At 41.7% G+C, this 14476-nt stretch overlaps 1 protein-coding gene across 10 annotated transcripts in view; it reads right to left on the reverse strand.

Moving 5' to 3' along the window:
* rerea (arginine-glutamic acid dipeptide (RE) repeats a) overlaps positions 1-14476 on the reverse strand; it is a 564590-nt gene that overhangs the window by 254363 nt on the left and 295751 nt on the right. For all 10 annotated transcript variants that reach the window (XR_011587646.1, XM_070860497.1, XM_070860493.1 and 7 more), the window contains 2 exons: positions 9401-9497; positions 9173-9277 (listed from right to left, as the gene is read on the reverse strand). Coding sequence is in view for 9 of the 10 variants with exons in the window: in XM_070860497.1 (XP_070716598.1) it covers positions 9173-9277; positions 9401-9497 (202 nt within the window). In the remaining variant the exon portion in view is untranslated. The remainder of the gene's footprint in view (positions 1-9172; positions 9278-9400; positions 9498-14476) is intronic.

Below are 14476 nucleotides of genomic sequence, written 5' to 3' on the forward strand. Positions count from 1 at the left end.
TAATCTGAGGATGGACATTCTTGCTATTGAGGGAGTGCAACGAAGGTTCACCAGACTGATTCCCGGGATGGTAGGACTGACATATGAGGAAAGACTGGATCGACTAGGCTTATAGTCACTGGAATTTAGAAGAATGAGAGGGGATCTCAGAGAAACATATAAAATTCTGACGGGATTGGACAGGTTAGATGCAGGAAGAATGTTCCCGATATTGGGGAAGTCCAGAACCAGGGGTCACAGTCTAAGGATAAGGGGTAAGCCATTTAGGACCGAGATGAGGAGAAACTTCTACACTCAGAGTTGTGGGCATGTGGAATTCTCTACCACAGAAAGTTGTTGAGGCCAGTTCATTAAATATATTCAAAACAGAGTTAGATGTTGCCCTTATGGCTAAAGGGATCAAGGGGTATGGAGAGAAAGCTGGAATGGGGTACTGAAGTTGCAAAAATGATCAGCCATGATCAGAATGGTGATGCAGGCTCGAAGGGCCGAATGGCCGACTCCTGCACCTATTATCTATGTTTCTAGAATAGGATTGGGCAGAGTCAACACGGATTTCTGAAAGGGAAATCATGTTTGACAAATCTGTTGAGTTTTTTTGAGGTTGTAACTCGCAGAATAGGTGAGGGGGAACCAGTGGATGTGGTATATTTGGATTTTCAGAAGGCATTCGATAAGGTGCCACACAAGATGTTATTATACAAAATTAGGGCTCATGGGATTGGGGGTAAAATACTAGCATGGATTGAGGATTGGTTAACGGACAGAAAAGAGTAGGGATAAACGGATCATTTTCGGGCTGGCAGGCTGTAACTAGTGGGGTACCGCAAGGAATCGGTGCTTGGGCCCCAGCTATTCACAACCTATATCAATGATTTGGATGAGGGGACCAAATGTAATATATCCAAGTTTGCTGATGATACAAAGCTAGGTGGGAATATAAGTTGTGAGGAGGATGCTAAGAAGCTTCAAGGGGATACAGACAGGCTAAATGAGTGGACAAGAACATGGCAAATAGAATATAATGTGGAGAAATGTGAAGTTATCCACTTTGGTAGGAAAAATAGAAAAGCAGAGTATTTTTTAAATGGTGAGAGATTGGGAAATGTTGGTGTTCAGAGGGACCTAGATGTCCTGGTACACCAATCACTGAAAGGTAACCTGCAGGTACAGCAAGCAATTAAGAAAGCAAATGGTATGTTGGCCTTTATTACAAGAGGATTTGAGTATATGAGTAAAGACGTCTCACTGCAATTATATAGGGCCTTGGTGAGACCACCTGGAGTACTGTTTACAGTTTTAGTCTCCTTACCTAAGGAAGGATATACGCCATAGAGGGAGTGCAACGAAGGTTCACCAGACTGATTCCTGGAATGGAGGGATTGTCCTATGAGGAGAGATTGAGAAAACTAGGCCTATATTTTCTAGAGTTTAGAAGAATCAGAGGTGATCTCATTGGAACATGCAACATTCTTACAGGGCTTGACAGGGTAGATGCAGGGAGGATGTTTCCTCTGGCTGGGGAGTCTAGAACCAGGGGTCACAGTCTCAAAATAAGGGGTCGGTCATTTAGGACTGAGATTAGAAGAAATTTCTTCACTCAAGATGGTGATGAATCTTTGGAATTCTCTACCCCAGAGGGCTATGGAGGCTCAGTCGTTGAGTAAATTCAAGGCAGGGACATTGAGAGCATTTTTGATAAAGGGAATCAAGGGATATGGGGATAGTGCAGGAAAGTGGAGTTGAGGTAGAAGATCGGCAATGATCTTATTGAATGGTGGAGCAGGCTTGAGGGGCTGAATGGCCTACTCCTGCTCCTATTTCTTATGTTCTTAAAGTACCTCAAAAGAGGCTAGTCAGAAAAATTCAGCTGTGTCGTGTACAAGGAAGTGTAGCATGAATAGAAAGGTGTTTTGCAGATGGGAAACTAACAGTTAGGATAAACAAGTGCTGCTCAGGTTGGAGAAGGATTCAAAGGAGTGTACCAGAATAGTGTTTTCGGTGTTCATATAGATAATTTGGTCTTTGGGAGAGAGTGCACAATCTCGAATCAACACAAGTAGATAGAATGGCAAAAAGCAAAGAGGATTGTAAAAGACTTCAGGAATACAGACAGGTTAAGCAGACATGTGGCAGATGCAATTTAATGTGGATACCTGTGAGCCAATACATTTTGGGAGGAAAAATAAGGAATGGGAATATACACTCAATGGACAGATGCAGAAAAATAACAAGACACACCTAGGGGTTCAAATAAATAATTCCCTGAAAGTGCAATTACGTGCCGATAAAGTCACACAAAAAGCCAACAGTATTTTGAATTTTATAAATCGGGGCATAGAGTACAAGAGTTAAGAAATAATGATCAATTTATACAAGATATTGGTGAAGTCATAGTTCAGAGTACTAAATATCATTTAGGACAGATACTGTTGCATAGGTCAAGGGAAAATTGGATATCCAGTGTAATAATGGGAATAGAGCACAGGATTAGTTTTGGATTGATCTAGCACAGTCACGCTGAGCCAAATTACCTCTGAAAATAGGTTTTCAGATCGCCAGCTTCTCGCCCATTCTCAAAACACCTAGTTTACATTTTTGAAAATGGGCGGCAGCATTAAATTTTTTTGACCTTCTGCCGTAAAGTGTGGCCGTCCTTAGCAACGGCATGGCAACGCTCAATTCCCATGATTCTGGAGGTCAAGGGTCACCATGACATGCACAGATGAGACGACAGAGAGAAAGGGAGCTCAGAGGGACTGAGGGCGTGGCTGGGTGTGGTGCGGCTGCTTTGGGAGGAAGGAGGTAGACTTTAGAGCTTCACGGCAAGTAGGCAAACAAAAATTAGCAGTTACCAGCCACATATTTGACAATTTGCCCTATAATGGAGGGAGAGGAGGAGGCATCACAGTATGCTGCGGACACTGACCCTAGAGAGAGCAATGAGGTGGGAGAGGGGCACATTGGAGGCCGCAAAAGAACCAGGAGGTTCTCGGACGAGGCAAATGCCTCCCTCCCGCAGGAAGTCGAGTCACGCTGGGGTGATTTGACACGGGGAGGGCGTGGGAAGCCCACCCCAAAGTCCTACGAGAGGATATGGAGCGAGATAGCAGAGGTGGTCTCGTCGGCGACCAACGAGGTGCGTCAGGGCAACCAATGCCGCAAATGATGGGATGACCTTGTGGGATCCGCAAGAGTATTACATTGATTTACATGTACTTATGTATTTATATAATTTGATTTGTAACATTCATGAGTGACTATCAGCAGATGTGAGATCTTGCACTTTTACAGGGAATGTTTTACTCAAAACCTGCAGTCACAGTGTACATCTTTCGGTAAAGAATGATAATAATCATGATTACATCTGTCGGTTATGTGTTGTATCAGTCTCTGTGACAGTACCTAGCAATGATATCACGCAATGATCTCATGCCATGTCATCCCGTCACCTTTTACAGAAGAAGCTATCGACGATGAGGTCCATGCAGAGGCGAACGGGTGGGGGGGGGGGGGCACCAGTCCGCAATAACAGAGATGGAGGACCCTAGCACTTGTCGGTAAGCACCCCCGGACAGCCACGGACGCATCTGCAGACCCTGAAGTGATGCCACGTGAGTAAAGCTTACACCATTGCATCATGTAAAGTCAATAGATGCCACACCAACTCATATCCAACCAATCATATATGATAGATGATTTCTAAAAGTGTCATAAAAATAATGCTGGCCTAATGAAAATCATGGCAATGCACAATGTGTTGATAGTCATGAAATGTGATGTCTGTGATGATTTTGAGAGTGGTGGTGCTTTTGTGGTGCATATGCTGCGTGTAGCGCTGGACTCACCTTGTCACCCGAGCACCCCCTTCTCCTCTAATAACCTGATTTGTATCTTGCAGCTCAGCCAGCAGCGCGGCCCCAGGCAATGCCACAGAGGCCAGAAGGTGGGGGCGCGAGGCAGGAGTCGGCAGACGATCCTACTACATCTGGTGCTGAGGGACTCCGATTGTCGCCCGTCAATCCGCTGGGTCTGTTCTCGACGGATGAGAGCGCGGACTTCGAAGAACATGCATCACCACGCTCCAGAACCCATTCCACCCCAAGGCCATCAATTGGTCCTCAGGTCATTCCCACCTCCACTCTGGAGGTGCCAGCCCCAAGCACCTCTCCACAGGGCACCCCATTTGTCCCCCAAGACGGTGCCGACCCTGCGGAGGTCTCGTGTACGTGGCAGGTCTGTTCCACGAGCGCGACATGACAGTGGAGAGATGGCACAGTTGTCCAGGACTGTAGACATTGGTGACCAGCTCATCGAAGCTTTGGGGGGCATATCCCGACACCTGGCCACCGTGACCGAGTACATTCTGCGCATGGCGGAGACCCTGGATGCCATAGCCCTCCCAGTGGTCCCAGAGCGCGGCACTCCACCCCTAGGTTCCGCACCACCACTGCGAACGACAGATGAGAGCAAGAACCAAGATCCTGCTTCTGCATCAGAGAATGTTGCCCCTCAGCATCCCCTGCTCCCGTACCCGTCCAACCACCGCATCTGCCTTCATCCCCCCCAATGAGGCACCACCTGAGGAGCTCCTCGGCCAGGTGCCGTGGAACGAGGAGGGGAAGGGGTAGAGTTGGGAAAGAGAGGGGGGAAGGAAAGTGAGGTGCAGGTGATGGCTGTGTTATATCTCTAACTGGGTGTATGCAATTTGTTGCAATGTATGGGGCCTGGGGACCACGCTCCTGTTTTGCCTTTGTATTGTGTTGCTGGACATGCTGAACATGTGATTGATGTCAATGGTGGAAAAAGTGGGATGTGGGCGGGGGTTGGGTGTTATTGGCTTTGATACTTATGATCTCAGACCAATGTTGGTATTAAACTTTTGTTGTTGAACATAACCTTGTTGCGCATTGTCTCAGATAGCTGGACCCTTACACACTGGTGATTCCTTACCATGAATGGGTTAAATACAACTTATCAATCAACGTAAACTTTAACTGGCACCAAGATGATGGGCACCATTGATGTCTGAGCTGCACACACACAGCAGTGTGTCAGCGTTGTCACTCACATCAGTGCCTTTTCAGTCAAATCTTCCCGATATCAGCTCCTACCGTAAGAGTGTGATTTAACAAATGCCAGCCACACAGGTTAGGTCCACTTTTTGTAGGCGGTTTTTTTGAGTGAGCGATATTGTGGGCGATATGTGTGCAAGGTGGTGAAATTGAAGATGGGCAATCTCCATGGGCGCTAGTTTGGGTAAATATGCTGTTTACAACAAAAATCAGTCACCGGGTTTTAATATTAAATCTCGGCGTTAATTCCGTTCGGAAAGTTAATGCTGGGTGATATTATGGGTGTTGATTTCGCCCATCCTGCTGATTCCGCCCCCAAAAAAGTGGGCGGGCGGTGATATTTTTTTCTCGGGATTAAGCCCATTGGGAAAATAACGCTTGCCGATAAGTCTCCGAAAAAAGCCCGTCAGTTTCCACTTTGTGCCAGAACATGCAATATATGGGCGTTATACGTCATTTCAGCGGTATAATGGGCGTTGAGCATGCAAAAAAAGTGGAGGTTCTAGCCCTATGGTCTTTGGTTTTCAAAGTATTTGGCAGATAGTTGCGGTTTATTTACGACTTTTATTCTAACAGATCATCAAAAGAGCTTAGAACAAATCAGTGAAATCCACTGACACAGATGAAAGAATCAAGAACTCTGGTGTTATGGTTTTGATTGACAGCTGTGTTTGAGATCTGTGAAAAGTCCATGATTGATGGCAATATTCGACGGGCAGCTCTGTGCCCAGAACATTCTGGTGGGAACCCACCAGTCTATAGCCAGCAGAGAAACTGGGTTGGTGTGACTTCATGGTTGTGCTTCAGCATGAAAGTGAACATCCATTTTTAGGATGGATGACCAAAAGCTTGGTCAATAAGGTGAGTTTTAAAAGAAGAAAAGGAGGTGGGAGAGACAGACGTCATTAGGCATGCAAGTCCAGAGCATGCGGCTCAGATTGCTGAAAGCACAGCCGCCAATGGCGGGGCAGGGGAAGGAATGCACGGAAGGCCAAGTCAGAGGGATGAACAGTTAGGAGGGGGGTTGCAGGGCTATAGGAAGTTAAAAAAGATGGGGTGGGGGTTGGCGAGGCCATGAAGTGATTTTAACACGATCAAGCGCAAAATCCCCCCAAAAATGATTTTTTTTCCCAAAAAGTACAACATAGGCTCCTCCGAGAGCAATACTTTTGTTTGAAAAACACTGTTACAGGAGATGTTTTGTATCTTTCTTCCTCCTGCATATGGGTCACAAGAAGTTAGCAGGGTTTGGGGAAACAGGCAGCAAAGTGTTACAGGATGCAACCCTAATGCATACCAAGTGAAGGACTCCAATTTTTCCTCCGCCCTCGGTGAAACTCTATTTTCACATAATTCCATCTAGCAAAACAATTGATAATAGACTCTCTCATTCAATGGCAGTTCTTCTACTGTAAAGATGCAATGCTTTTTAAAAAATATAGGCTAAAAGGCATACAGGCAATATAGAGCAGTTTTTAAACTCAAACCTTTGGGGTTGGTTATTAAAGAAGCAGTAGCAGGATATTTGGAAAAGCAAAATTCGGTCAGGCAGAGTCAGCATGGATTTATGAAGGGGAAGTCATGTTTGACAAATCTGCTGGAACTCTGAGGATTTAACGAACAGGGTGGATAAAGGGTAACCAGTGGATGTGGTGTATTTGGACTTCTAGAAGGCATTTGACAAGGTGCCACATAAAAGGTTACTGCACAAGATAAAAGTTCACGGGGTTGGGGGTAATATATTAGCAGGGATAGAGGATTGGCTAACGAACAGAAAACAGAGAGTCAGGATAAATGGTTCATTCTCTGGTTGGCAACCAGTAATTAGTGGGGTGCTGCAGGGATCAGTGCTGGGACCCCAACTATTTACAATCTATATTAACGACTTGGAAGAAGGGACTGAGTGTAACATAGCCAAGTTTGCTGACGATACAAAGATGGGAGGAAAAGCAATGTGGAGGACACAAAAAATCTGCAAAAGGATATAGACAGGCTAAGTAAGTGGGCAAAAAATTAGCAGATGGTGTACAATGTTGGAAAGTCATGCACTTCGGCAGAAAAAAAATCAAAGAGAAAGTTATTATTTAAATGGAGAAAGATTGCAAAGTGCTGCAGGACAGTGGGATCTGGGGATACTTGTGCATGAAACGCAAGTATTGCAAAGGGGATGGAGTATAAAAGCAGGGAGGTCTTGCGACAGTTATACAGGGTATTGGTGAGGCCACACCTGGAATACTGCGTACAGTTTTGCTTTTCATATTTACGAAAGGATATACTTGCTTTGGAGGCGGTTCAGAGAAGGTTCACTAGGTTGATTCTGGAGATGAGGGAGTTGACTTATGAGGAAAGGTTTAGTAGGTTGGGCCTCTACTCATTGGGATTCAGAAGAATGAGAGGTGATCTTATCGAAACGTATAAGATGATGAGGGGGCTTGACAAGGTGGATGCAGAGAGGATGTTTCCACTGATGGGGGAAAACTAGAACTAGAGGGCATGAGCTTAGAATAAGGGGCCGCCCATTTAAAACTGAGATGAGGAGAAATTTCTTCCCTGAGGGTTGTAAATCTGTAGATTTCGCTGCTCAGAGAGCTGTGGAAGCTGGGACAGAAATAGACAGTTTCTTAAATGATAAGGGGATAAGGGATTATGGGGAGCGGGCAGGGAAGTGGACCTGAGTCCATGATCAGATCAGCCATGATCTTATTGAATGGTGGAGCAGGTTCGAGGGATCATATGGCCTACTCCTATTTCTTATGTTCTTATATTACAGTTACAGGGTCATAAAGTTATTTTGGAATATTCAAGAAATGGCACATTGAGCAGACTTTATTTGCAAAAGGTCTGAAATGTATCAGCGATTACAAGAGGCATAATATTTTTAAACTGCTGTACTCACTATAGTAAGATGTACGATACTAACAGATTGCCTGGTTCAGAGTACAAGGAATTTTTCATGAATTATTTACAGCATAGACAGTCAAAGCATGAAACCACTTGGAATCATCATCCATAAAATTGCAGCTTTAGAAAACTGTTGTTTAGACAATGTTGTCCTTCAGCTATTTAGCATATTGGTACCAATACACTATTGGAAAATAACACTTGCACCAATAAACTTTAATGCTGCATCAATATGTTTTGGATATAATATTAATTACTCTCACCACTGGCAATCTGTAAACCATCATGGGAAACTAGGGATGGGCAATAAATGCTGGACCAGCCAGCGACGCCCAGATCCCATGAATGAATAAATTAGTACCTCTTGTTATCATTATATAGCTCAAAATGGCCTCTACAACGTTTGGAAGTTCAAAATCTGCAATGATACAGCTGTTTTCCATAGTTCAAATGGAATAGTACATAAGTTTCACATGCCCAACATTAGACTTCACTGAAATCTCAGTAGTCACACAAAGCACAGTGACAAATCTCACAGCAAGAGCAACTTCTTATACTAACCAGATCTCTGAAGGGAAAAGAACAAATCAAATCAAAATTTGAAATCACTTTCAATAGTGCTGAGCGTTTCTTGCTGACTCTGTAAGGCATTAAAGTGCAGATCTAGGGAATGGTGGGACACAGATTTAATTCCCCCACTCCGATGACCTCCAAGTCTCTCCCGGACGGCTGAGAGAAGATGCAAGACGGAAGCCCAGCATATTAACAACAGAGGGGACGTTTGTTCTGAGGCTGCTCCTGCCCAGCAGCTCAGATTGGATGTGACGAAGTACTGGAAGGAAGTCATTCATACGTGATCAGAATGGGGGAGATGAAGGCGGAGTGGGTGGGTGGAGGAGAAGAGAGGATGCTGTACCTTGAGAAGTAACTAGCTGCAAAACTCGTCACCTTTAACATAACATGGCAGTGAGCAGGGGGATTGTTATATGTAGATTTTAAAGTGACTATTCTGTTCATTAGCTTTTGAAAATATTTCCCCCCTCAGTTTACCCAACTGGTTTATATCCTTTAAAATGTCTCTTTGCCTTCAAATGCTTTGTCATGAAAACAGGCAAAGAGGCATCTTGTATATTTGATTAAATTATCTTCAGAGCATTTGTACATAATTTTTGTCAAAATAAACATTAAGTCCTTACCTTGTCTCTGGGTTATAGCCCAGAATATAAAAAAATTGGTCCAGTCGTGGCTTAAACTCTCTGGCAGCAAATATGTCAGAAAAATGTATAATATTGCATTTCCCTCTGAAAGGAAAAAAAATATATATATATAAAATTGATGTTGTCATGAAATATTTTTAAACCCATTAGTATTTTAATCTTGCAGCTTTATTCAAACAAACCATCACATTAATTACTGAAACTTGCCTGAGTGCTGCAGCATGGTAGGTGTCTACATAATCCGAAATGAAGAGTTCCCGACTCCTAATTACTGGGTCTGTGATCACAAGCTCACGGCCAGAATCTACAGGAAATGCAATTACGTATGTAAATGATTTTCACATATATTTATTTTAAAAATTCAGATGTAGGATAAATGTAAAAAATGCTAATATAAATGAAAACGGATTTAAAAAAAAATAGTTCCCCAAGGGGAAGAGTTACGAGAATCTTATGACAGACAAAAATACATTGAAAATAACAGACTTTGTCAAATCAAAGCAAGGCATAACAGAGCCTGATCAGAAGTGACCTTGAGGTGGCAGCCCTGAATCCAAGTGTAATTTGTATAGGAATTCAAACACATCATTCAAAAATAATACTTTTCTTTATCTGTCCCTTATAAAAGTCCTTGAACAAATCTTTGTTGCAATTTTCCACCATTTTCTCCTATCAATTTATCCTTCCTCAATTCTTTTTGCTCCAATTAGATTAGCAATTACCACCAATTTTGAACAAATACAATGTTTTATTAAATTCGAATTTTTCAATATCTCGAATATTTTATTGCTTTAAAAAGTTAAAACCACCCAATTGTTGTTTGAAGTTAGGCAACCATTTAAAATCGCATTGAACTTATAATTAAAAAATTGAACATGGCATCAAACATTTATCTTTATTTAGGGAACAAAAACTCTGATCAAATATTAGCTAGGTGCTAATTAATGTCACATTTATTTGAGATTGGAACTTTATTACTTCAATTTGAAAAACATCACTTAAGGGACCATCACTAATGGGTCTTCTAATTTGTGGAAGAGTAATTCCAATGTGGACGTCATCCTGTCGTAGGGAGGTGGTGCACTTGATTTCTACTGAAGGAGCCCCATTCGCCCCTCCCACACCCCAATAATCCATCAAACAAAGACACATTTGCCTCCTATATAAGAATCCAAGCCAAGACTGACATTCATTCAGGCTCAACTTTTGCACAGTCCTAGCTGATACTGACAACTCGGTTTTGTAATCCGAGCCAAGCCCTCATTTGTCGACTCAAAGTTGACAACTTGAGAGGCGCAATTTCTTCTGTACATGCATCCATCACACTGTGTAGGTGTGAGTTCCAACAACATTTTTCCCCTCAATATGGGAAGTGAAACTAATGGTAGCTAGTATGCAAAATAAAGTGGTTACAGTTGCAAATCCAGCCACTGTTATCATATGGTCTCTAAATTGGTCCAGTCATGAAACCTACCCTAGATATGGCTGTACTTCAAGCCAGGATTTTTTTAGCTAAAATTAAGTGGCCAGAAGAGATTTTTTTAGCTAAAATTAAGTGGCCAGAAGAGGTAGGTAAAGGGGATAAGGGGTGTACAGGACTCCTTTCGAACCTACTATTGTAAGAAGTCCAACAAAAGAAGGATTCACTGCTGGATCGAGTAATGGGGAATGAACCAGAGCAGCTAAGCGAAGTAAAAGTCGGGGAACATCCAGGCAATACTGACCATAATATGATTTAAGATAATAATTGAGAAGGACAGAAGCATGATCAAGACCAGGGTAATAGATAGGAAAAAAGAACGCCTTTGAGGAGCTGAGAATAGAACTCGGGAAAATAAAATGGACAACAATATTGGCAAACAATGATGTGCAACAGCAGTGGGAAACATTTAAAACGGTGTTCAACAGAGACCAGAACAAATATATTCCACTAAAATACAAGAACTAAACAATAATGAGACACCATGGATGAATAAAAACATAAGGGAAAATGTTAGGGGAAAGAAAGAAACATCGACTGAGAACATAGACAGCAGGAGAGAGCATGACAAGGGAGAATATGAAGAAATTAGGAGAGATGTAAAAATAAATTAGGAAGGCAAAGAGGAACTATGAAAGTAAATTATAAAGGAACATAAAACAAAATAGTACACTATTCTACAGACTCTCAGGAAAAAAAGGAAAGTTGGGATGGGAATAGTGCCATTAAGGGATGGACAGGATAAAATCACAGGCAGTGATAGCGAAATGGCAGAAATACTAAATAATTTGCAATGCTCCAATATTTAGGAGATAGATCAGGTGGACATGGCATCGGAAGATGACATTAGAAATGATGTAACCACATTTAAAATAAAAGGGAGAAATATTAAATAAACTAATCAAACTCAGAGGATAAAACCCTATGTAAAGACGGATTATATCTTCACATTTTAAAAGAATCTAGAAAAGAGGTAGCAGAAGTGCAATTGCACATATTTAATAATTTATTAGGAAAAAGGTGCAGTGCCAGAGGATTGGTGGGTATCTATATTTAAGAAGGGAGATATGACATGTCCAGGGAACTACTGCCCAGTCAGTTTAACATTGGTGGTAGGAAAAATAATGGAATCACTACTAAAGGAGCAAATAGAAAAAAAAAAATCAAGAAACCAAAAATATAATAATGAATAGTCAGCATGGATTTCAAAAGGGGAAATCTTGCTTGACCAAATTCATTACATTTTTTGAAGAGGTAACAGAGAGATGAGGGTAATGCAGGGTAACTTATCTGGATTGCCAAAAGGCTTTCGATAAGGTACCACATAATTGACTAATGCGAAAGGTCAGAGGAGGCAGATTCAGTAGCTGAATGGATAGCTAGCTGGCTTCAAGACAGAAAGCAGGGAGTAGGGGGTTAACTATTCAGAGTGGCAGAAGGTGGAAAGTGGGGTCCGGCAAGGATCAGTGCTGGGACCTCTAGTGTTCACAATTTATGTTAGTGATTTAAACTTTGAAATTAAAAACACGATCTCTAAATTTGCAGATGACACCAAATCGGGAGAGAGGGGGATGGTGGAAAAAGTCAATACTGAGGAGGACTGCAACAAATTAGAAGACGACATTAATAAACTTGCAGAATTGACATAATTAGCAAATGAATTTCAATATAGCTAAGTGTGAGGTATTACATTTTGGTAAGAAAAATAAGCAGGTCACATATTATTGGAAAATAAGAATCTAAATGGGATAGAGGAGCAAAGGAATCTTGGAGTACAAATACACAAATCACTAAAAGTAGCAAATGATGAACAGACTGGGACTCTTTTTTTCTTGAAAAGAGAAGGCTGAGGGGTGACCTAATAGAGGCCTTTAAAATTATGAAAGGTTTTGATCGAGTAGACAGAGAGAGAATGTTTCCACTTGTGGGGAAGAGCAAAACTAGAGGCCATCAATATAAGACAGTCACCAAGAAATCCAATAGGTAATTCAGAAGAAACTTCTTATCCAGAGAGTGTTGAGAATGTGGAACTCGTTACCATAGGGAGCAGCTGAGGGTGAATAGTGTCGATGCATTTAAGGGGAGGCTCGACAAGCATATGAGGGAGAAGGGAATAGAGGGTTATGCTGAAAGAGTTAGACGAGGACGGATGCGAGGAAGTTTAAGTGGAGCCTGATTGCCAGCAGGGACTGGTTGGGCCGAATGGCTTGTTTCTGTGCTATATATTCTATGTAATTTTATGTTTCAGAGTAGAATTCACATTTAAGTTGCCAGGCATCCCCTTACAACCTATTCTTTAAACAGCTGTCCCCATAAATGCTACACTCACTTGAATGTCTCTTTCAAAGTTGCTACACTTTTAAACAACCATTTTCTGAATTATTTTGAAAGCATTTTATTGCTTTCCAGTTTATGATTTCCATCAAGAAGTAAAACATTACAACTCTTGGCTGGTGACATCAGTGACGAACATCGCTCAGCTGCTTCTCACGGTGAAGTGCTGACAATGTGGGAGGGAAGGGGAGAAGAGTTGGCGAGAACGTCTGCTTATTTTGTAAATGGGAATTGGGATACTATGATTATAGATTTTTAAACTAGATCTGACAGAAAGCAAAACAAATTAAACAAATCAGTATTAAGAATTTTTTTTTGCGGCAGTTCAGATGAAAAAAAAAGAGGGAAAATAATAGTTCACAAGCCATTAAGTGGTCTGTAAAAAATGAACTATGGACTCCACATAACCCATTAACCTATCTTCTAAAGCAAATTTGTTTGCAAGAAAATCTTTCATTTTCGTCAAACTGAAAATACAGAATCAATTCCAAATTTCATTTCCAGGTGCATCTGATCCATGAGGTTAGCACAGACTAAATGTTGTTGTACAATTTAAACCCTTGCCATGCAGACTAATCCAAAATATGGAAACATTCATAAGGACACTATTTTATGGTTGTCATTCCCTTATACATTACCCAGATTTCTATTGCACCATGTTAGTTATTTTTTTCCTGAAGACATCCGTATAGGGAATTAGACAAGTACCTGAAGGACAAAAATCTGCAGGGCAGGGATTGGGACAAGCTGAAGTGCTCTTGCAGAGAGCAGGCACGGGCTCAACGGGCTGAATGGCCTCCGACTGTGCTGTAATGATTCTAGGATATACTACACAGCACACTAAAATTCACAAATTACAGCATATACTTTTCAGTAGAAACTTTTACAATGATTTTCCATTGCTGATCGGAAGACAAAATACACAATTTACAATGCAAGATACTTGGACCCTAAATCTCACAACTTGAAAATTTCAGGCCTTGATTCTCAAATGGTAAAGGAAGAATAAATGTAGATTATTCCCCTTTAGGTGTGATATTCCTCATTTCTCTAATTAAAGAGTCTTCCAAATACAATGATGGAATCAGGCAAACCAATGGGATAAATTACTGAGGATGCACAGCCTCACAAGTAATTTTCATCCTACAGTATGTCATTTCCCCACGACCTCCTTGACCCAAGTAATTTTTGATTAAGTAGCCCAAGTTCCCCAAGATTTTGTGGAGAAACTTGAACAAGAATTTTGGAAAAAAAAGTTGTTGAATAAATTAACAAGCTTAAGCAGCTTAGACTATATATGGTAAATCCTGGAAATCAAAACTCAAGAAACATTGAAGGAGAAGGGAACATGCTTCCCCAATTGCCTAATAGGTAAAGGAACTGCTCAATGCAGAACCAGGTTCAACTCCCAGTCTGTATCGAGTCAACTGATCATAGTTTAGGTTCCACAATTGGCCTTAACATCCCAG

Source organism: Pristiophorus japonicus, chromosome 18 (assembly GCF_044704955.1).
Source record: "Pristiophorus japonicus isolate sPriJap1 chromosome 18, sPriJap1.hap1, whole genome shotgun sequence".
NCBI classification, from domain to species: domain Eukaryota; kingdom Metazoa; phylum Chordata; class Chondrichthyes; family Pristiophoridae; genus Pristiophorus; species Pristiophorus japonicus.